This window comes from Bos grunniens, chromosome 9, assembly GCF_055505025.1.
Source record: "Bos grunniens cultivar Pamir isolate PY7600 chromosome 9, Bosgru_T2T1.0, whole genome shotgun sequence".
NCBI classification, from domain to species: domain Eukaryota; kingdom Metazoa; phylum Chordata; class Mammalia; order Artiodactyla; family Bovidae; genus Bos; species Bos grunniens.
The window spans coordinates 69278292-69302241 of record NC_141173.1 but is presented as its reverse complement, the minus strand read 5'-3'; the positions used below and the strand labels follow the sequence as shown (position 1 = coordinate 69302241).

At 38.5% G+C, this 23950-nt stretch overlaps 1 protein-coding gene across 23 annotated transcripts in view; it reads right to left on the bottom strand.

Annotated features, from left to right (window-relative positions):
- Positions 1–23950, bottom strand: part of L3MBTL3 (L3MBTL histone methyl-lysine binding protein 3) — a 104948-nt gene that overhangs the window by 16795 nt on the left and 64203 nt on the right. For all 23 annotated transcript variants that reach the window (XM_086316443.1, XM_086316452.1, XM_086316449.1 and 20 more), the window contains 4 exons: positions 23487–23601; positions 21785–21887; positions 13117–13266; positions 1480–1559 (listed from right to left, as the gene is read on the bottom strand). In XM_086316443.1, the coding sequence (XP_086172569.1) occupies positions 1480–1559; positions 13117–13266; positions 21785–21887; positions 23487–23601 (448 nt within the window). The remainder of the gene's footprint in view (positions 1–1479; positions 1560–13116; positions 13267–21784; positions 21888–23486; positions 23602–23950) is intronic.

Genomic DNA, 23950 nt, shown 5'->3' with positions numbered 1-23950 from the left:
TCACTTCTCGTCATAATCCAGTGATGTGGGCACTACTCAGAAGCTGAGACACAGAAATGTTAAAATGCTTTCCCCGGAGCCAGCCGCACAGCTGGTACTGGTGGAGCTGAGACAAGAATGAAGGCCGTGCTCCTAACCACCATTCACTAAGAAAGGCTGACGCTTTGGATTAAGAACCCAAGTGGCGCTAGTGGTACAGAATTCACCTGCCAATGTAGGAGACATGAATTCAATTCCTAGGTCGGAAAGATCCCCTGGAGTAGGAAATGGCAACTCACTCCAGGCTTCTTGCCCAGAAAATGCCATGGACAGAGAAGCTTGGCAGGCTATAATCCAAGGGGTCACAGAGAGTCAGACACAACTGAGCACAGCAGCACAATACCTTGATGACAAAACCTTCACAAATTGTTTTTCTTTTCCTTTCTAAGTGACTAGAAACATTTTAAATAATCAAATACTTGCACAGCACTTATTATGTACCAGGCGCTGTTCTAAGCAAGTTACAAATGTTACTGTACTCAATCCCCATAACAACTGTGGGAGGGACTACCTCTATCAATCTTTTGGCAGATAAGGAAACAAGCACTGAAAAGTATTCAGTGAAATGTCTAAGATTACACAGTGGACAGGTGGGAGATCACAGATGAAACCCTAGCCATCCGTAGGGGTTTGTAAATGGTGTAATATTAGACACTATAAAATATGCTGAGGACAGCAGAGGATACAGCTTTTAAATTAACCATAAATTACTGCTTTATGAAAATCAGATATGGAAATCCAAGCATCACTTACAGAATAGGTCATTACAGGCAAACAGTCCTTAGGTGTCATTCTATAATCTTACAAATAATCTAAACCCAAGAAAGCACATGACAGGCAAAGTCCTCAGAGGCAATCATTAAAATCCTAATCCAGCCAACCTTTTCTTATAAAAATAAATAGTAACTATAAAGCCATGTGTAAATTATAAATACAGGTTATACTATGAACAACAGTCATTACAACTTCATTGCTCAGTTAAACTACTGTAATATCTATTCAGCAAAGATATAAGACAAGTTACTTTCTCCAGAACAACTTAAAACATTTGCTCAAGTGATTTTCTTTTCATTTTGAGGTATTAGATTAAGACCATATTACTTCTATTTGTATGTCAACATATTTTGAGATGAGTCTGAAACATATGAAGCAAACGACATCAACAATGTTAAAAACACACTACATGGAGCAAATAGAAGGCCTTATTCAAACTCTACACACAATATTCTACACAGATGTGAAAGGGAATATAAATACAGGTCACAGATGGATCCATCTCGTTATGAATTGTATACCAAAATTATCCTGAAGAATAAACTTTTATTGCTTGCAGTAACAGATGAAGTCTGTCTTTAATATAAAAGGGACTGCTACATTCCAGTTTTGATTGTTGAGTATTAATCGTAATACCTATCAATAATATGAGAGTATTATGGGTACCTCTGGCTTCATGTGGTGTCCTCAGCTCACTCTCTGTTCTCTCTTCAAAGTCTTCTTTGACATCCTCAGCACGCTGGTCTCTGAGAAAAATAGAAATGTTTAAAGAAATGGTTCAACACTGCACCTCAGAAACTGTTATTTAAAATTTAAAAACCAATGATATCATTAAAATGTTCGAAAGGATTTTTAGCTTCATTAAGAAGCAATTAATACTAAGAACATCTATAAATGTTCATTTCCTTCATTATCAATTTTCATTCACTGTTCAGAAAGCTAAGAATGAAAAATGTGGCTACTGAATAGTTCAACTTCAAATTGGGACACATGTTCATGAGCAATATTACTTGCACTGTTTGGTAAGACTACAATTTCAAGGAAAAAGAGGGTTTTAAAGTCCACATCATTTAATCAAGTCACCATATACTACTCCGCTCTGGGATTTGAGATTGAGATTGCTCAGGAGAATCAAACTCAATTCTAGGAAGCTTTTCCTGGCTTAAATAGGTTAAATTCATAGGCTGAACTGATTCCATCTCTTTCTGACTAGGAATGACCTAATGCTAATCGAACCATGCCATGAATGCTCTAAAATGGAATGGACCCATTACAATCCTAATTCAGAGCTTTACCCTGAAGTCAGGGACAAAAATGGCTTTAAAGGAAACCAGGCCCAGACTATGTATATTTTCTTTAAAGTTAAATTTCAGGGATTTAAAAATTTTAACTTAATCTATTATATACTCAGGGTTCAAAATGAATACTTCATAATATTTTATAATCCTCTGTACTTATGTTCTGTTGTTTCATATGCTGTTACCTTTACAAATATCCTTAGTTTCTTGAAGACTCAGACCACACTTTTGCTCAGTGTTAAGAAAAGGGAAAATACCCTTGAAGCCAAATATCCCAACAAAATATAAAAGAGTTTTATAATCTTAATTACTGAAGCACTTATTTATTCCCTATTTGTAACAACAGTAATTTAACATAACGATGTCAACACAGTAAGCATGTGATAAATAATATATTCACTACTTCTTTTCTTAGAAAGATCACTTCCAGAGATATGTGAAATTTCATTGGAATCTGAGCTCCCTGGCTTAGTTTATACTGAAAACAATCTTTACAACTGCTGAAGGATACTTGCTTATTTGAGAATGGAAAGAATCACTTTTATTATGCAATAAAATTTTTTTCTACGAAAAATCAATTAATGACTCTGGAGGCTCTTACTCCATGGAAAGTGGGGAGATAGAGGTACAGTGAAAACAAGTAGGAAAATTAATGATAACTGGAAAAAGGACATTAAGTAATAACAGAAAACTGTCTTCTATGTAAAAAGAATTGATAATTACATGTTAAGATCACATTATGCTAAAAATAGCTTATGTGATCTTCTCCATTTGTTTCATATTAAACTGGAAATAATAGTTTTTGAGTCCACAAATTTATCCGTTATTGTGGCCACTGAAAAAAATGGTCTGTGGATAGCCAATCTTAATGCTTGTTATAAACAATCACACATTAGAGTGATGTATCTTAAAACTGGCATTTTTCTGAGTCAAAGGAAACAAATTCCCAATTAATTAGCATAATTACCTAAAAGCTTTAATTAATATTGTTAAAAAAGCCCCAAATAAAACACCCCAAAAAGAAAACAAAAACCAAAGCCCAAACTGAGTCCAAAGGCTAAAATTAAGTCCTAGATTTTCCTGAATATTTTTTATGATTGAAATTGTCCACTAATAATTAATGCTTATTTTTGTGGTTTCAGTAAAGTATATCATATATTCCCTAAAAGTAAACTTCATTAAAATAAAGCTATAAAGACCAAAGTATGAGGGAAGTTCTTTTGTATTCTTATGCCCAAATACAATATGGATGATTTATGAAATGTAGGAAAAGAATCATTTTCTAGGAAGAAACAGAAATAGAAAAGGAAAATAATATGTTTGACCCCAAGAGTTTCTTTGCGCCTGATCTGCCATAATCTATCCCCAAAGAGAAGCAAAAAAGAAACCTTCTGCTCTTATTCACATTGCTTAATTACAAAAGCATGTTCAGTTCTCATTTTCCTTACTTTAAACTCATGATATTTCATTAAACTTAACCCATATAAACTTGGGAATCTATAAATATGGATATTTATTTGCACCAAAACAGAACACTACAAGAAAGGTTTACTGAATGTTTTACTTCCAATTAATATATTGAGCCTGCTAACTCCTTAAACTTAAAAGTGATTAAGTCCCCTAGGGTTCTGATGTTTTCTTTAGTGAGATGGTTGGTGGTGTGGGGTCTATCTGAATAGTCTATTAGAACAGGTATTATGAAATAGATGGGTGAACAGAGCCCCTTAAGGAAACAGACTCCTGATCAAGCACATACAGAAATGTGGAAATAGTATTAATGAGAAGTAATAAGAAAAGTTAATATACTTAGAAACATACTATGCACCAAGATTGGCTGAGTTCTTTACATGTCTGATATTTCATAACAATCACTGGAAGAAGGTTCTGTTGTTACATTCGCTCAAACTTGGAGGTTAATCCCAAATTTTCAGAACTAGTACAGAACCAGGTCTTAACACACCAAAATCTATACTTAGAAATAATTATTACTTGTTTTTTATCCTTGTGTTTTTCCAGAATACAGTACACATCCCTGTTATATACACTTAAAGGAAACTTCCTTCTTGTATCATAATCTTATTAAAATTTTCAACTGTCTTTTATTGATAAGGTTAGGAATGAAGAATCTGACTCATTAATATCCTTTCTTGTTTTATATTTTACTTAAAAATCACTTTCTGAATTGGACAACCAGTATTTCTCTTACCCATAAGTTTAGAAATTTCATTGCTAATTCTGATTGAATAGGAACTGTTATGAATTTCTTTCTGTATGCAAAAATGAAATGCTTTATCAAGGATATTAACTTTCCAAGCAAAAAGTTATTCTAGCTATACCGTCTTCCAATTATAAATAAAACATGTTTATATCAGAATGTCAAAACTCTGGGATAATATTATTACACACTCTGGAACATAGTACAAGATATGCTTATTGAAGATTTTTTTTTAAAATGACAACCCAAAATATTTTTATGTTGTACTTTAATATTATGATTTTGCTCTACTTTAAAATTCTTATCTTCTCCTCTGGATCACCATTTTTCACTACCAACAATTTCTATTAGGAAGGGAGTACAAGCTGATTAGGCCCAGGGTGTGTATTATAACTTGGAGAAAGCAGCCCAGCAGTGGTGACATGTACGGTCTTTGAAGGTGAATAGACCTGGTTCAACTTTCAGCTCTGCTACTTACTAGTCCTATATGACCTTCAGCAAGTTACTGAACTTCCCTAACCCTCAGCTGCATCTTCTGTAAAACAAGGATAATAAATCCTTTAACTCACAGGCATTTTGGAGGGATCAACAAAATAATGTATAATAAGTGCTTAACGCACAGCCAGACACATAAGTAGGAGCATGATAAATGTTTCCCTTGGGATTTGAGAATTTTTAAGAACCAGTTTATTTCAACATTTCTTTAGCCTGAATTGAAATATAATCATATTATATTTAGCTATATAATCATATATATTTAGCTATGATTATATTTCAATTCAGGCTAAAGAAATATTGAAATAAATTGGTTCTTAAAAATTGTCAAATCCCAAGGGAGACTACTGTATTCCAGGCACTTTCCTAAGTGCTTTTACCTGTGTTAGATCATTCAATCCTCATAATGTCTATGTGAGGCAGATGCTGTTATTACATTCCCATTCTAGAGACAAACCCCTCTTGGTTACATGTTTACACAGCTAGTAAGTAGCAGCCTAGGAAGTCTGACTGTAGTCTGGTTCATAACCATTTATCTAAAGGTTGTTTCAAAACCTGAGAAAAACAGGTTACATAAAGAAAACAGATGTCAGTAAACAATTTTATCCTAAAATGTAAGTAATTCTTAAATATTAAGTTACCATTTATCATGCTCCTACTTATATCTTACTCAAGGGCTTCCCCAGTGGCTCAGTAAAGAATCTACCTGCAATGCAGGAGACCTGGGTTCCATCCCTGGATCGGGAAGATCCCCTGGAGGAGGGCATGGCAACCCACTTCCATATGCTTGCCAGGAGAATACCCATGGACAGAGGAGCCTGGCGGGCTCTTGTCTATGGGGGTCGCAAAGAGTCGGACACGACTGAGCAACTGAACTGAACTGAACTGAGTGACTAAGCACAAAATCTTAGTGAAGAATACTCTGTAGGCTTTTAATTAAGACAGTGGAATCCACTCAAATGGAAAAATGTTTTCTTTCTGAGTCAGCACCCTTTTTTTTTTTTCCTCTGTAATTATGTGTCATGCTTTAGATGTCTTACTATCTTACTCAAATCAGACTTTGTGGTAAATATTAGTGAAACAAACATTAGAAGAGTAAATATATAGCAACAGGATAGCATTTGAATGCAAACAGCTGGATTTCTTCAAGCTTATTTTTCATTTAAAAACAATCCCTAGCCAGTTATGTTTCAATTAGTCATCAGTCTGTTAAAAATAATACTGAAAAAATATGAAACAATTATTCTGTTTCAATTCAGGGATTTTAGCCAGCTCTCTAACTCCACCATGAATTTGGCTTGGCTCATACCTCAAAACCACTCCATCATTCTCCTTCCAGAATAGCTTACTCTAGCCTCATTGGGGCTTTGTTAGAACTGTAAATTACCTGTACTTCCAGGAACAAGTGGGGACACAGTGAATGTTGTGAGAGCTGTAAGAAATGTAGCTTCCTAATTTGAATATTAAAAGGATGTCTCTTTGCATATCCCCAGCACTTTGAAAAAAAAGTTTTTGGGCTGAGGTCACTAACAGGTAAAAAAAATCAAATGGAAATCTTAAGAGTAATATGTTAGAGGAACTTTAAAATTAGAGAACCTGAAATTGTCTCCAAAATGCCTCCTACAAATGAAGAGAAGATTGTGCTGATTGTGTCCAAACAAGGAGGTCGCCACATTCAAAGGGATTAGAAAAAAGTGGCAAATAAAACTTTCATGTATGTCTACGGTTAACATTTGAATAAAGATATTTAAAAATTAAATTCCTTTTGAGACAATACACGAACAATAGTTTTAACAGCATTTTTCCTAAACACAGCTCAGGAAAGGTCAACACAGTTTACTATTTACCTAATGACTACAGATAAAAAATTTTGATTAATAAGGCTGTGTGCACGCTAAGTCACTTCAGTTGTGTCCAACTCTTTGCGACCCTATGGACTGTAGCCTGCCAGGTTCCTTTGTCCACATCATTCTCCAGGAAAGAATACTGGAATGGGTTGCCATGCCCTGTTCCAGGGGATCTGCCCAACCTAGGTCTTGAACCCATGTTTCTTCCCTCTCCTGCACCGGCAGGCGGGTGTTTACCACTAGCGTCACCTGGGAAGCCCTAATTAATAAGGCTACTAACATGTTAGTGAAAAAAGGAATATAATGAGTAAGTAAATATAGTGGATGTTATCAAGATGCCAAGGAAACTCCCCAGTAAAATGAATTCCTCAATTAATTTATCAATTCTTGTATAAGATGAAAAGCCCTAACCAATAAGATGAGATTTGGGAAATAAAGATCATGTCATAAGAAGAGCAGGACTGCATTGCTGTCATGCTGCTGTCATAGAAAAGGAGAACAGATGTTATTTTCTAGTGTATATAAAAACATCTCCTGAGTCAAAAATAAGTGCTATTCAAGGAGATAAAGTAAGACCCTGTTACAATATTGTTCTAACAACTTCCCATGCATCAGCAATAACACAGTCATCTTTTCCTTATACTCTGAATGGGTGCCTTGGTGTCACAGCAGTTGGCATCTGGATTGGAAGTGTTTTAATAACCCAGCTCCTCCCTAGCGTGCATAAACAACTGCATAGATTTGATGCAGATTCCCAAGAACTGGAATATTTGAAGAGTTTCACAGTTCCTAATCCATATCTGGCAGCATATCAACTAAAGGGGTGGGGGGGCGGAGAGGCTTTACAATAGGCAGGGGATGCCCACGGATTAAAGGGACTTTCTGAGTCATTAATACCAAGTCCTCATGACCAGAGTACCTTAGGAAGCAAAACAAAGCTTCTGAAGAATTCTAATTAACTTTTGCCACCTTTTAGAACTTCTGGCTCTAATTTTACTCTACTTGATTTTACAGTTTAGCAAAGTAAAGAGATGTATATATGCTTACAGTTTCATATTTTATGTTAGTTTGTATTCCCATCTGTTTCATAAAGCCCTTCTTTTGGGTACAGATGGGCAAATCTGATTCATCCTAACTATGTAAATCAGATTGAAGCTGCAACTCCTGTAACTGTTCCACATAATTCTCAAAGTAGAAACACTGGATCTACAACTCGAAAAGCTGTTTTAATGGCCTATATAAGATTGACTTGAATTTTTTCTTTGGATATAGGTTAGTAATGGACATTTGCCTTGCAAGTTAATATAAGCATTTGCAGGTATTTTTAAAAGGCTTTATTATGTTTCTATGGTTATCTCTAAGCGGGCTTAAACAACACAGGACCTTAAAACATAATGTGATTTTAAACAGAGATAGCACCTAATTTAGAAACACAATGACAAGCCACTATAGAATATATTCAGGAGAATAAGACTACATCAGACAGATGCTGATGTTCTTTGTTTGGTAACACATCATGAACTATTACTCTGGAGAAGGGTCTTTATATTCAGTAATGATTCACAACGTCTGGGTTATAGATCACTTGCTTCCATCACCTGGGGGTGCCTGTTAAAAATGAACTGGGATGCAGCTTACATGTTCTGAGTCAGTATCTCTGGAGATGGTACCTTAAGGGTTGCATTTTAACAAGCATCTGATATTTCTGATGCAAAACAAAGTTTAAAACTTTGAAAGCTTTTATTCAGATATATAGAGAAACACGTTCTCTTACTCAGCTGCAGACATATAGATATGCAAGGTTACTGGTCCCCAGAAACCTCCACCGACTGGCAGAGCCTTACCATCTGCTGCCAGGAGGGCAGTGAGGGCAGAGATGAGCTGCTGATCTCCCAAGGAAAACATCTCATTGAAAGCTCCAGACACAATACTGACACTCCTTATGCATGTGATGAATGAACGGATAACTGGGAAAGCATTACAATCTCATATTTCTATCTATATACACACTGGCAACTCATTCATTAGCTGACCACCCATTTGACAAGTCTCTGTAAAGAAAACAGACCCAAACATTCAGTACACCTACAAAAGTACTCAAGGCAGAGCCCTCTTAACGTGGAGCAGAGCTTCCCAGCCAGGATGCCCTGACGCTCAGGTACAAGAGTTCTGAGATATTGTTGCCGGTGGTCCTGTCAGTAAACACGGCCCCTGTCTAGTCACCCAGAGGCAGTCCCAACCACTTTCTCATTGCGTCATACAAATGTTGTCATTTGTATGGTATGGTTTTCTATGGAGGGAGGAAGGCAAACAACAGTTTGGGAAACATTTATAAAAGCACAGGTATGTGTTTGGGGGCTTTATCTCATCATTTAATAATCACCTCTTCGATATCTGGTGTGGGGATTGTACAAAGTTTAAAAAGTAAGAAGTGTTGCTGGAACAAAAAAAAGGCTACACAGAGGTGGCCTCTTGGGCGACATGACTGGTAGGTCTCCTCTGAAGGCTAGTGGATGACTCATGGTGGCCTTCCAGCCTCACCGAGTGTCGGGTAGTATACTTGGCACTGAGGGCGTCTAAGAATCAGAGAAGATGTGGCCTCTGCCCTTGTGGAGCTTACCAATGAGACAAGCACACAGACTCAGAGGAACTATTTACAGAGAACCATCAACAGTTTGGGCATGTGTAACACGAAAGCAAGTGATGAGGAACCTGACCCAGGGTCTGCAGGAAAGGATGAAGCCTCCCTGGGGAAATGGGAGCTACCCTGAAGCCCATGAGGTGAGACTCACTAGGACAGGTTAGAGACAAGGGTTCAAGGCAGAGAGAAAAGGTTTGAGGACCAAGACGGCTGAAGCATTGTTTAAAAACGACCTGATCGGTAAAAAGCTGGAGAGTTCAGCAGATACCAGATAACACTGGTTTTGCAGGCTACATTCAGAATTAGGCCTTTAATTCCAAGAGTAAAGAGATGTCACTGAAATTTTTAAGCAGGGAGATATATTCCCAAATGAACTTTTAAAATGTAGGCTCCTGGGCTCCAGACTGAAAGGTTCTGGCCGGCTGGGCCCCTAATCTGAATATTAGAGATGTCAGGGGATCAGATATGGAGTCAGGCCTGTGAAGCATAGATAAGGAACACCAGTGGTCCATGGGTCTATTTTGAGTAGCTGGCCTATGAACTGGCCCTTAAAATACCTTTTCTGGTATGAAAAAGACATAGGTAGTCCTCAAATTTTTCATTTATCTGGCCTTATTATTTCTGCTTCTGGATCAAAAGCAATGCCAGCATACTTCATTCTGGTGCCCAGCTGGCACTTGAAATGGGTGCCTCGGCTGGTGCAGCAGACACTGTCAGCCGTGCCTAGACCACGTCCCCTGGCCACCCACTGTGCCCACCTGTCTCACTTGCTCTGCCTTCCCAAGGATTATCCGGGTTCTGGCAGCTCTGCCTGCTGTGTGGCAGGGGACATGCTGGGGCATTCGCTCATCCTTCCACCCTGGCAGCCTCGCTCTGTGACCAAAGAGAACTCTCGTGTTTGTTTTTTCCACTTTATTCATGTTTTTAATTGAAGGATAATTCCTTTCCAAGTGTTTAAAACAGTTGAGCGTGTTCATCCCTATGGTGGGAAAACCTGAGAGGTGTGTTTTACACAGTCTCCCAGAGAGGCCCCAGCAGGACTGTGCTCCTGCTGTTCACAGTGGTAGCTGGTGTGACAGTGAAGCTTTACCAGCTGTCTTCCCTTTGTGGCCTCACCTCCCTACTCCCCCACTGGCGCTTTCCTCACCTCTTAAATAAACCACCTGCAATCAAATCTTTGTCTCAAGGTCTGCTTCTGGGAGTGCTAGCTGTCCCTTGCTGTGCCAAATGCCTTTTTAAAAAAATACAGTCTGGATTCATTTCGATATTTGGCAAAACTAATACACTATTGTAAAGTTTAAAAATAAAATAAAATTAAAAAAAAATACAGTCTGGTGGACCAATGTTTTGAAAATTATTATGAAGGACGCAAATAAAATGTGTTAAAACCTGACTTGGAACTCCATCCACGTGAGCAACAATTTTGAGAAAAGAGGAGAGAACATTATCTGACATCATGAGAATCATCTTGTTTGAGTGTTCTACTCAAAGTTTAACCTGCTGCTGCTAAGTCGAGTCATTCGTGTCCGACCCCATAGACGGCAGCCCACCAGGCTCCCCCATCCCTAGGATTCTCCAGGCAAGAACACTGGAGTGGGTTGCCATTTCCTTCTCCAGTGCATGAAAGTGAAAAGTGAAAGTGAAGTCGTCAGTCGTGTCCGACTCCTAGCGACCCCATGGACTGCAGCGCACCAGGCTCCTCCGTCCATGGGATTTTCCAGGCAAGAGTACTGGAGTGGGGTGCCATTGCCTTCTCCTTAACCTAGATATATGTATATATTTAAAAAATGTGCCGGCCTTACTTTGCTTCTCTGGAATAAAAGAAACAAATAAGCAAACTATTCCTCTTGCAACAAAACTAATAAAAACTAACATTTATTGAGGACTGATTACTTATTACTCACTGTTCTCAGAGCTTTGTACACCTTACCATTCTTAAGATCAGGTAAAAGAATCAGTGATCAAAAAATGTCATGTTTGCTATACACACTACCATGTATAAAACAAATAACTAATAAGGATCTACTGTATAACACGGGGACTCTACTCTGTAATGGCTGATATGGGAAAAGAAGCTAAAAAGGAATGCACATATGTCTAACTAATTCACTTTGCTGTACATCTGAAACTAACACAGTATTTTAAATCAACTATTCTCTAATAAGGAGAAGGTGATGGCACCCCACTCCAGTACTCTTGCCTGGAAAATCCCATGGATGGAGAAGCCTGGGGTTGCTAAGAGTCGGGCACGACTGAGCGACTTCCCTTTCATTTTCACTTTTCACTTTCATGCATTGGAGAAGGAAGTGGCAACCCACTCCAGTGTTCTTGCCTGGAGAATCCCAGGGACGGGGGAGCCTGGTGGGCTGCCGTCTATGGGGTGGCACAGAGTCGGACACGACTGAAGTGACTTAGCAGCAGCATACTCTAATAAAAATCTTTTAAAAAGTAAGTTTTTTAAAAATATTAAATACGTTGATACAGATTCACTTACAGCAAAGAAGCCAGCTAACTTCAACTCTGTTAATTCTACCTTAAAGCAACCATTCTCAAGCCATAAGATTAGACTTCTTTATTAACAACCTTTCCTTTGTTATCATTTTCCTTTCTGCTGTGAGGAAACTGAGTCCAGCTATCCAGCCCAGGGCCCAGAAAGTTAGTGAAAAGCCTGAAGGTCAAACTGCCAGCACCTCAGAGTATCCTTTTAAAATTGTACACAATATCTTGGCTTTTGAAATAAAAACTTTAGGGATCCTTACCTCCTTGAGTCAATGAACTCTGTTGCTATAATCACTACTATGTGAATTAGTACTTCATTTGTCTTAAAGTAAATTTCCTCAAGTGATATGCCCTCATTATAGGGTTCTGAGTTAGGTGAATGAGCTTAGGTTACATTAGTCATGGTTTTAAGGATTAAGAATAAATCATCACTGTTGTTTCTAATTAAAGAGATTATAACTCTCCTTCATCCATAGGGCAAAACTGCTTTTCTATGAGGATACTGATACTTTAAATGCCACTGCTTCGACAACATTGCTGTGAACTAAGAATCAAACTAATTAATTCAAATGTTCACTTGGGACATTCGTGAGCTACCAAATATTAAGATAATCAAATAACTACATTGCCTTAGATTTTAAAGACTCCCCATAAAAGAAAAGTCCCCAAACATAAGTGTGAAGGATCATCTTTCTATTACTGTTTTCTTTTGTAGTATCTTCAGTCAATGCAAGGACAGAGGCCATTTACTTAAAGATACATCAAACAAAACTTGGTTCTTTACTGAATAATCCATAGAGGTTAAAACGTTCCAACTTAACTCTACAAGTGAAATCAAAACCAAATGACTGAGCACATTGTACAACGAATACGCTAATAATTAAATGAAACAATGTAGATACAAGCACGTGGCGTATAACGAACACTAAAAAGAAAGTCCATTCTTCACAGGGTATCGATCATCTTCTTTACAGAGGATGATCTTATATAAATATGGATCAGTTCATTGAGAAATATGAATTATCAGGAAATACAATGACTGGGATGTCCAAACTTCTAATATCAAGCAAGTTCAGCTAAAAGATGGACAAGAGAAATCTTGCCCGATGTGCATATACTTTTATAAAAAATTTGCCTAAATTTTTTTCAATCCAAGTATTGACCCCCACCATTATTTCACATTAAGTCAGGGGCATTTTCAGTAATGTACTAGAAGACATCACCATAGAACACAAAACACCTTAAGGAAAAAAATGTCTTTCAACCACAGTTACCTCTGAGTAACACTAATATTACCACTTTAATTACCTGGTTTCAGGAGACGAAGAGATTTCATTTGTGTCGGCTCTTTTACTTCTTGGAAATGATGGACTAGCTGGAGGCATTTCACCACTTAAACGATCTGGGAAAATTCGGTCTTTATTCAAATTGATTTCTGAATAGGGACAGTTGGCAGCACTAAAACGTTACAAATCGAAAAAAGAGAAGACTCCTATTAGACCATAATTACTTCTTCCAATTAAGACAACAAGCTACAAAATGTAAAATGCAAAAATTTAACTGAATACATAGTTACACAGATTAAACATATAGCAAAAAATTTTTACCTTTAAAACATAATTTAAGTATATTCTGATAAAAAAATATATCTTTGCCCTAAATTTTTAAATACAATCTCCTGCAATCTCTGGAAGTGAGTAATGGTCAGCAAAGGATTCCCTCTTGTGTTGTCCAAGGGCAGGGCCTGTGTGTAAGTCTGTGAACAATCAGCCCAAGAGAGAAATGCTTAACATAGGAGGGTTGGTGACTGAGGTGGGAGAGAGACAGATGATTGACAGACAGAGCAGACCTGCTTCCCAAAGTGATCTCTAGGCCCTGGGTCATCACCAACTGTTTAATTTCCTTTGTGACAGCTGCTGCCCTCTAAAGGAAGGAGGCTCCCCCATTTCCTGTCTCCAGGCCCATATGCATTCATGATTGCTCAGAAAAAAACATCATCCTGTAGCTAATCCTGTTCCTGATATGAAAAAGGACAAGAAGGCAACTTGGATAATGACCCATCTAGCTCCCTTCCCTTCCACTGGTGACCACTGGGTTGGTCTCTCAGATTCCATCTGGGGATCATTCCTGTCATCCAAGCAAAGGGAATCTGGGTCACTAACTGTTCATTCAGCATGAAGTCAGGACACTCCTGTGCCTGGGCCTCAACCTTCCAACTCCAGAACAACTGGCAGCTTCTGTATCTTGATATAGAATCAACCACTCCGACTAACTGCCTATCTTGGCCCTTGGTTTTTAGGAAACCTCCTGAAATCTGGAAATGATGTGGAGTTAGGTAAATTATGCTAGTGTCCTGCATATTCTTTTCCTCAGATTAGGTAATATTTGGGGAAAATTCTTAAACACTGCCTTTCTGCCCTCTACCAAGAGAATCTGACACATCCTCCTGGGAGGAGAGAAGAGTGTGCACAGGCTCCCAAAGTAATTCTGCAAATGGTCTACAAAATTTATCACAGATAGCTTGTAAGTAAAAGTACATCTTTATTTTCTTTACTTACATGTTACTTTATACTGCTATGTCTTATAATAAACTTGGTTAAAACCAAATTCATCTTTAATGAACTCCCTTCCCCTGAAAACAAAAAGGATAAAAAACACAACTATCTCTTCTTGCTCTTGATTTTTTCTTTCTGATAAAGGAAATACACTAACCAACTCTCAGATCACAGTCAAGTTTGATTTTGTTCTTTCTTTCTCATATTGTGTATGTACCCTATTGCAAATTATCTACTTGGTGGCTTAGGAGGTAAAGGATATGCCTGCCATGCAGGAGACCTGGGTTCAATCCCTGGGTTGGGAAGATCCCTGGAGAAGTAAATGGCTGCCCACCTCAGTACTCCTGCCTGGAGAATCCCATGGACAGAGGAGCCTGATGGCCTACAGGCCATGGATCACAAAGAGTCGAACACAATTGAGTGGCTATCACTCAGGAAAAAAGTGGCAGGAAAAAAAATACGAATATAATTTTTTAAATTAATTTCTTTTGATACATGTGTTGCTCTTCCTAGAATATCACAACCATCAAATGTTTGACTCACTGTTAAACACCTGGCTTTACAATTATTGAAAACTGTCTGCATGTTCATTTTGAAGAAAGAAAAGAAAATGAGGGTGCTGATTTCCACCGCACTCTAACACAGGGAAGATTCCCGGGTTTTCAGATGGGCTGGGTTCCCACCTACCCACTACAGTGAATAGCTGTAGTTTAGAAGCTCCCCCAAAGGCAGCCTCTTCCTGTTTGTTGATTACGTGAAGGAAGAGGATGTCTCTCTAGACCACCATATGTAAACACGGGTAGCTCAGACAGGCAAGGCTGCAGAATGAGACTTGGCACCTAAATATCCCCCTTATCTCGGTTGCTAGGGCCAGAGGGAAATTTCAAACTCTCATTTTGAAGCAGGGAAACAATCACAGCCTTCTGAACAAAGACACACTATTGGGCCAGGATGATCAACCAACACAACCCTGTGCTGATCGGCTATACATATTATGCTAAGCCTTCTCTTCTTCTGAACCATGAGAAAAATCAAATGGGTTTAAACATCTCCAGTTCTTACAACTACTCTAGGACAGAAAGGGATACCAGCTGGTTCCCATAGTGGGAGGTGATTTAAAAAATAAAAAGGCACAGAATGCAAATGAAGTGTGCACAGAGGGATGGGCAATGCCCCAGACGGAAATCAAGAACCGGGCTCTAAATGTGCTCTGCAGCTCTGTCCACAGTGAGCAAACAAACTTGGAAGACTCTGTTTTACAAGACACTTGTAAAATGAAGAGCATGACAACAAACATTACACAGATGGAGTGTGTTACCCAGGGTATTCTGCTTTACTGGCATGATGTCATCTAACTCCCACAAAACTGGAAAATCATTCTTATTCTAACGCTAATGCAGAGACTGAGGCTTTAAAAAAGGGAACTTGCTTAGTATCATCCCATTAGCATATGAACTCCAGCTGTCTCCTACAGGAGCAAAAAGTACCTTGCAATATTGAATTATTTCTTTATCCTAATCCATGACAATTAAACCTGAGAGTACCACCTCTTAGCAAGATGCTGCTGCCATGAAGCTATGAACTGTGTGTGAATGCTCAGTCACGCCAACTCTTTGCGACCCCATGGACTGTAGTCCACCAGGTTCCTCTGTCCATGGGATTTCCCAGGCAAGAATACTGGAGTGGGTTGCCATTTCCTCCTCCAGGGGATCTTCCAGACCCAGGGATCGAACCCGCATCTCTTGCATCTCTTGCAATGGCAGGCAAGATTCTTTATTACCACACTGCCAAGGAAGCTCAGAAAGGTTAAATATGAACTGAAGCAGTACTTAACCTTTCTGGGCCAATTTCCTCATTTTTAAGTTTATAAAATTCATATGCAGTTTTAATGATTTTATAAACACAGAAGTGCTGATCAAACTTCTCTGGGAAAAGTGGGTTTCACTAGGCTTATAATCATTTTTATATTTCTTGTCTATTAGGTTTCTAATAACAAACGTAAGTACGGCTTGGCCCGTGGCACAACAACAGGTACACTTACAAACAGTAATGGGCACATGCAATTATACATGTACACACAACTCTGCTGTTACACAGTTCCCCAGACATCAGGGGAACAGATTCACATAGGATTACACAGCTCTTTACTATGAGGACTTTATTAGGGTGAACTCTGTTCTATTAGCAAATCATTCCATACCTGCTATATACATATATAAATTCTTGTCCCACTGGCCCCTGTAAGGAGGCAGTTTTTCCTTGGAATGACTGTCCAGTGTATTAGGAAAGGTGGAAAAAACGGCCTTGTTCACCGCCTTCCACTGCCACCTTTACAACCTTTTTAGTTGTAAATACATTTATTTAAACAACTGGATGATATCTTCCATTTCCTAAGTGCTCACATGCTCATTCTCACTCTCTGTCAAGACAGGAATCTATAAAATACAAGTTCTATCCAGCTACTGTGGTTTGCATGAGAGTCTAGCAGTTAAGAGTAGGGGCTTTAGTACCTTAAGAGCCTAGGCTGAATCCTGGGTCTGCCACTCTCTGATCTTGGGTACTTTTCTCAAGCATTCTAAATCTCTGTTCCCACTTCTATGAAACAGAGATTATAGTAGTGCCAGCTTTATAAAGCTGCTGAGAGAATAAAACGAGATAACAGATCTAAGTCCTAAAACAGAGCCTGGCACCTAGGAAGTCACACACACAAAAAAGCCTGCCTAGGATTATTATTTTAAAAGGAGAAGAAGAGGAACACTTAAACCCTATTGGGTAAAAGGCCATCAGCAAAAATAAACAACAGCATTAAAAACTCCATAACATGCCTTGCTTATGGAGGCTCACTGCTTCCCTCAGGAAAAGGTGGTAATTCTGAGCACTACTTATTCATGCGTCTCCAAATCCCTGTTTATACCATGCTGGCCTCCTTAGAAGTAAGGCCTTCTCTGTAGAGCCCATCACCTAGCCCAGTATCTGCACACAGCAGGCACTCAATAAATGTTTGTTCCACGAGTGGACTGAATCTTGAATTAAAATGATGACTGTGGTTTGCAGGTGTATGTCCAGAGTTATTAATTTTTAAAAACTCTCGAGGGACTTTATAAATATCCTTTAGAGGTTGTAGGAAGTACTATTTCTTTTTTTTCTTTTCCTGTTTAATTTTACTGAGATAAAATCTTACATAGGGAAGATTTACTTCACTTCTGAAGACATTAGATATGCAAAATATTCAGTTTTATATAACTTTAGTTTTCTTTTAATCTCTCCTCATTATGCCCTCTCTGTAAGCCAAATGAGTGAATCAAGAAAGGGATACACCATGACACAGCCAATATTAATACTGCCTTGCTAGAGACAGAATTGTCATCTGAGCATCTCTAGAAATGGGAACACTGTGTGTGTCAGTTGCTCAGTTATATCCGACTCTTGCAACCCCATGGACTGTAGCCCACCAGGCTCCTCTGTCCAAGGGATTTTCCAGGCAAGAGTACTGGAGAAGGTTGCCATTGCTAGAAACAGAATTATCATCTGGCTTCTGAGCATCTCTAGAAATGGGAACACCATATCCACATCCAACTCGCTCACTGATCGTTTATATCGCCACATTTAAAAACAGCACATTCTTAAATTTCATTGTTGAGAACACATTTGTATTTCCAACACTTCTTAGATCAAATTCAACTACTGTAATTTTTGGAGACGCTAACAACACATCCTAGTCAAAACATAGGCTTGTGCTTACATATTCATAAAATTGATACTTCTTACCAAAAGAGCAACTTTCTTTGTTATCTAAGCAAAGAATGCATGTTTTGATTTATGCAATTTCTCACATTAATCCAAAGAGAATTTTCTCATTACGTTTTCCTAAACACAGCATTCTTGGCAAGGACAAAAGTAAGCGCCAGTGAAATGAACCTGTCAAAGAATATTCATGATGCAGCAGCTCTTCCGTAAGTCTAGTAAGGAAATGGTAAACATACTGTGGTTACTAAGGGTTAATGTTCCGCCAGATAAAGAGCAGTAAGTGCTATGAAGAGAACAGCATATTCAGGGAGACCAAGAAAAGCCAGTGGAGTGGGCTGAGAAAATGGGAAGCCACGACACAGGCAGGAGTTGACACTGTCTGCTACTCCTCTGGATTGCATTCCTGTCCCAAACTATGCACAGATCTGCCGGCTATGTCTGATAGGTGACAAGGAAATGAACACTTCTGTATCAATGCATGTCTTATAAGCCTCGATGTCTACTTCCTCCTCTTTCATTCCCCCAAACAATACGTCATTCTCCATGGCTTCAATTATACGGAAAGATTTTTTTTTTTAACCACATTTCTCCATAACATCTTATATGATTCTCCTTATAATTTCTCCCTTCACTTAGCAAATACAACACTGCATCTGTGAAAAAACACTGCAGAGACAATCACTGAAAGTCTGTGAAATGGAGGTAGCTAGACCACCTCTGAGGTCCACAACCCTTCTGGGGAAAGGTGGTCTTAATGAGTGGCTGGTGCCATCAAGCAGGGGATAGGACTGTAGGCACAGACCTTGCTGTGAAAGGCAAACCTCTCTGCTCAGACCTACCACACCCCTGAAGAGATTACAGACATTGCTCTAAGGTGGATTTTCTTCCCAGAAGACCAAAAAGAAAAATTCTTCGTAAATTTTTGATTGTACCACACAACATAATGTCAATATTCACCCATTTGTAAGATTTCTTTAATCTTTTCCTTCATAATTTGAACAAACTGCCTTTGGTTCAAAGAACATCTTAGGGTTGTAAAGCAGAAAGGTACACATGTCAAAGTTTCAATATTAGTTATTACTTTGTATCTCATATTTCAATTAAATCGAGTTTTTATAGTTTCATTAGTCCCTGAGTTCTTTAAAGGCTAGATCTGTGACTTATTTGGAAAGCCATGCCCGGATTCTCAGTGACAGGGGAGTGGTCAAGGGCACAGTTAGACTGGGTGCTATTCCTGGCTCCTTCCTCACCAGCTGTCAATTAGGCAAGTTAGAGAGACATCTACAGTATCATGGTGGCTTCACCAAAAAAATGAAGAAAATAATAGTTCAATATTATAGGGTCACTTGAAGGTTATCCAATACATGCTACTAGGAAAAAAAAAAAAAAACAACCCTACTGCTCAAAAATATTTACTGAATGAAAGAATGTATAGATACATAAAGAAGTCTGGCATACTAATGAGTTATTTGGATTTATATACCATGCTGCTGCTGCTGCTGCTAAGTTGCTTCAGTTGTGTCTGACTCTGTGCAACCCCACAGACAGCAACCCACCAGGCTCCTCTGTCCCTGGGATTCTCCACACAAGAATACTGGAGTGGGTTGCCATTTCCTTCTCCAATGCATGAAAGTGAAAAGTGAAAGTGAAGTCGCTCAGTCGTGCCCGACTCTTAGCGACCCCATGGACTGCAGCCTACCAGGCTCCTCCGTCCATGGGATTTTCCAGGCAAGAGTACTGAAGTGGGGTGCCATTGCCTTCTCCATTATATACCATAGTCACTCCTTATCCATGGTTTTGCTTTCTATGGTTTCACTTATCTGAGGTCAATCTAAGTATGAATATGTTAAATGAAAAATTCCAGAAATAAACAATAAATTTTAAACTGTGCACCATTCTGAGCAGCATGATGAAATCTCAGTGTCCCACTCTGGCCCTGTGAGAAGCAAACCACCCCTCAGTCCAGTGCATCGAGCCTGTTAGTGACCTAGTAGCCTCCTCGGTTCCCAGATCCACTGGCAAGATATCACAGTGCTTGTGTTCAGTCATCCTTGCTGTAATTAACAAGAGCCCCAAAGCACAACAGTGGTGATGCTGGCGCTTCAGGTGCCCGTAAAGTGCTTCCTTTAGGTGAACAGGTGACAACGCTCAAGTTCACGGGGAAATCATCTCTACAGCGAAAATGAATCTTCTGTCAAACTGTGAGGAAAAAGAAATTTGTCCTAGTTCTCCTGTCACACCTCAGACTGCGAAAGCGAGGGCCACAGTGTGTAACAAAATGGGTACAATACGACTTTAGAGAGACCACATTCCCATAACTTGTATTACAGTACATTATTTATAACTGTTCTATTTTAATATTATTGTTGCCAATCTCTTACTGTGCGTGATTTATAAGTCAAACTGTATCATAGGTATGTATGAATAGGATAAAACATGATATATATAGGGTTCAGTACCATCCCAGGTTTCAGGCATCCATGGGGGATCTTGGAACATACCCACACAGGGATGGGGAGGGTAGGAGAGATACTACTGTAATGCCTGAAAGTAATCCAGCTGCCTTCACTGGCCAATACTGAATCACTCCTACGATACAGTATTTTTATCTCCCCTTAATCATACTGCTTTTGGCTTGGAGTCATACAAGCCATGAAAAGGATTTTTAAATGGATATTTGCAAGTGGAATCATGATCCTGTCTACATGCAGATTTTTACCCTGGAACACACTGAACCCCATAAAACAAACTTGGCAGCAGTGCTGCAAAACGCTTTGAGATTATAGAAATTTAAGGAAGAAGAATCCTATATGAAGATAAAACAACCAGGTCAATTTTACAATTCCTATTAATGCTTAGAGAAACAGGCAGGGCAATCTTCAGATGTTTTAAGCACGGAGATTCACAACCTGCATAAACTAGATAAACAAGGAATCATTTTTCTTACTGGGCAATCCAATTAACATGCAGTTAGAACACTTTACACTGACAAATTATTATTTTAATATATACAAGAATAGGTGATGCCTCTGTTCTCTAAAAATCCCAGTTAAAATCACAGAAATTTCTTTCTATTCCAGTAATATTTGAATATGTCTACAAATAGCCCAAACTGCCCAAGTAACACATCAAATTTCAAATGTATAATTTTGGTTTCTCTTTTAAGTTACTTAGAAGTAAGAGAAAAATATTGAAAGGCATTTAATTTTGACCAATGTATTCTGAAATGTGTCTATTTATATTTGTGCTTTTTGTGATCTTTGCTGCTAATCTACAATAATCTCACCTCTCACTATTCAAATTGTTGAGTCACCCAATCAGAATATTTTACCAAACAAATACTTTCAACAAGGCCCGCCCTCTTCTCACTATTAATGGTCAACCCCAAATGACTTTAAGACGTAAAGTATCTATAAAACTAGTCAGGTTGCCAAGAAACTACCGTAAATCTATTTAAATTCACAAATGCATTCTCTCCCAGGAATATTTAACTACACATACACTCTTTATTCTTACATGGTCACCATAGCAACCATAGTTCATATGGATCTGAATGCAGAATTAGTTCATGTCTATTAAGTATCCATGGAAATCATTACCGTCCACCTACAAGGGACAGGCACCCTCTATCTGACCACAGAAGGAACCTCCATGTGAGTGGAAGCACCAAATACCTGTGAGGGCCCAGGTGTCTCGCTCTCTTAAAATGGCCAATCCCTTTACATCCTGGGGTTGTGCAGCCACCGTGTTCTGAGGCTTCCATCAGTTCTAAGGGGCCTATTAAAAAGCCGAAAGAAAAAAGCAAAAAGTTAAGGCTGTAAGAGGCAAATGCCTTGGAGCAGAAGAAGAAAAAAAAAAACAAAACAATTTTTCAATCAACACTTATACACAGAAAAAGAAGGCCTTACAAAATTAAAACTATGTTTAAAGTCTCGACTTCTAAAGGTTTTCCCTAGTACTTTGTTCACAATGTCTTTCTTTAATAGTGAAACGGTAAACTTTGACCCAACCCTCTTTCAAAATGTCACAAATTCCAGAGATACCTAAATCTGAAATAATGAGATGATTCTAAACAGCTTGATCAAGTAAATAACATAATTAATATATGAACACTCACACGCTGTGAAAACTTCAAACAACACACCAGGATACAAAGAACAGCTACAGATCCCCTTTAAGCGACTCTCTTCACATTTCATAGCCTCCTTAGTCCTGACTAACCATGTTAACCTGACCTTCCTAGATGTTCCAAGCATTCCCAAATGTACGTACATTTGCGTATGTACATGTGTCACATCTTTGGTTTACTTCGGCCACATAAATTAGGGACAACATGGGTATATACTATTCTGAAGCAGTCTTCTTTGGTCTTTAGCTTCAACTCAATAGTAATATTTTTATGATTTGCACAGTAGTTGTACTATGAGTGCACCAAGATTTAAGCAATATTTGTTACCAAGGTTTATTATTTTAAACATACTGTGACCAACATCGTGCAGTGCATTCTGGTGGCCTTCTGCAGTTTCTAGGTGACATCCAGGAATGAAGCCACTAGTTGGGAAGGGCATGATAAATTTTTAAGAAACTCCATAATAATGTATTGTATTTGCCACATTTTTCTTTCTACAATGTATTTACTTTCCTCCACAACTGAAATCCAGCATGTTAAGCCCAAGGCTTCTCCGGTGGCTTAGCGGTAAAGAATCTGCCAGCAATGCAGGAGCCAAAGGAGACATGGGTTCAATCCCTGGGTGGGGAAGATTCCCTAAAGGGGGCATGGCAACCCACTCTAGTATTCTTACCTAGAGGATCCCATGGACAGAGCAGCCTGGTGGGCTACAGTCCACAGGGTCGCAGAGAGTCAGACATGACTGAAGTGACAGCACACACATGTTAACCTCTTGGTGTACCTTTTTCAAAAAATTGAATTTAACTAAAATTTTCATTGAGGTGACGGTAGATTCACATGCAATTGTGAGTAATAACACAAAGGGAGATCCCTTGTACACTCTGCCCAGTTTCTCCTGATGGCACTACTTTGCAAAACTATTGTATCCAGTCACTATTAAGATATTGACATTGATACATTAAATTTTGATAGTCTGACAAATTGTCTTCCAAAATTTAGTACTAGTTTTAAAACATGACGATACTGCTAAATAAAAGAAAGTCTAGGCACACACTACTTTTTCAGATATTAAATTTCTTCTTTTATGTACTTTTGACTATCAGGTTAACTAAAAATGCAGTAAGAGGAAAAATGATTACACAGAGAAAAAATGTACAGGAGAGAAGTAGAATGAGAAGGAAAAGAGAATATTAAGCACACTACGCAACAGTGGAAACACTTCTTAAAGTAATCCTTGTGTATCTTACTCAAAGGAGGTTGAAGAGGATGCCCAGTTTTTGAACACCAACCAACAGGGTGAATGTCAGGAGAATCTGCATCTATCCAGTAATCATAGCAACTATTCCAGCCATCAAAGTGAACCTGGATAACAAAAAAAGATCAACAGTTTAATTCAGGTCACAAAAATCCCTACAGTAAAAACTCTGCCAATGGTAACCATTTCATTCTAACTTATAAATAGTACACTGAATATACAAATAAACACAATAGATGTCAGATGGATAAAAATTCAAATGTTGAAAACTGAACAATAAAAGTTCTAGAAGAAAGCATGAATTACCGAACTCTTAAGAGCTCAGTAGCCTTCGTAAGCAAGATGCCAAACTCAAGAGCCATAAATGAGAGATGGATCAATTTAACTACATCAAAGTTCAAATCTTCACAATGGCAAATACGACTGCTAGCAAGATGAAAAATCCAAAAGAAACCT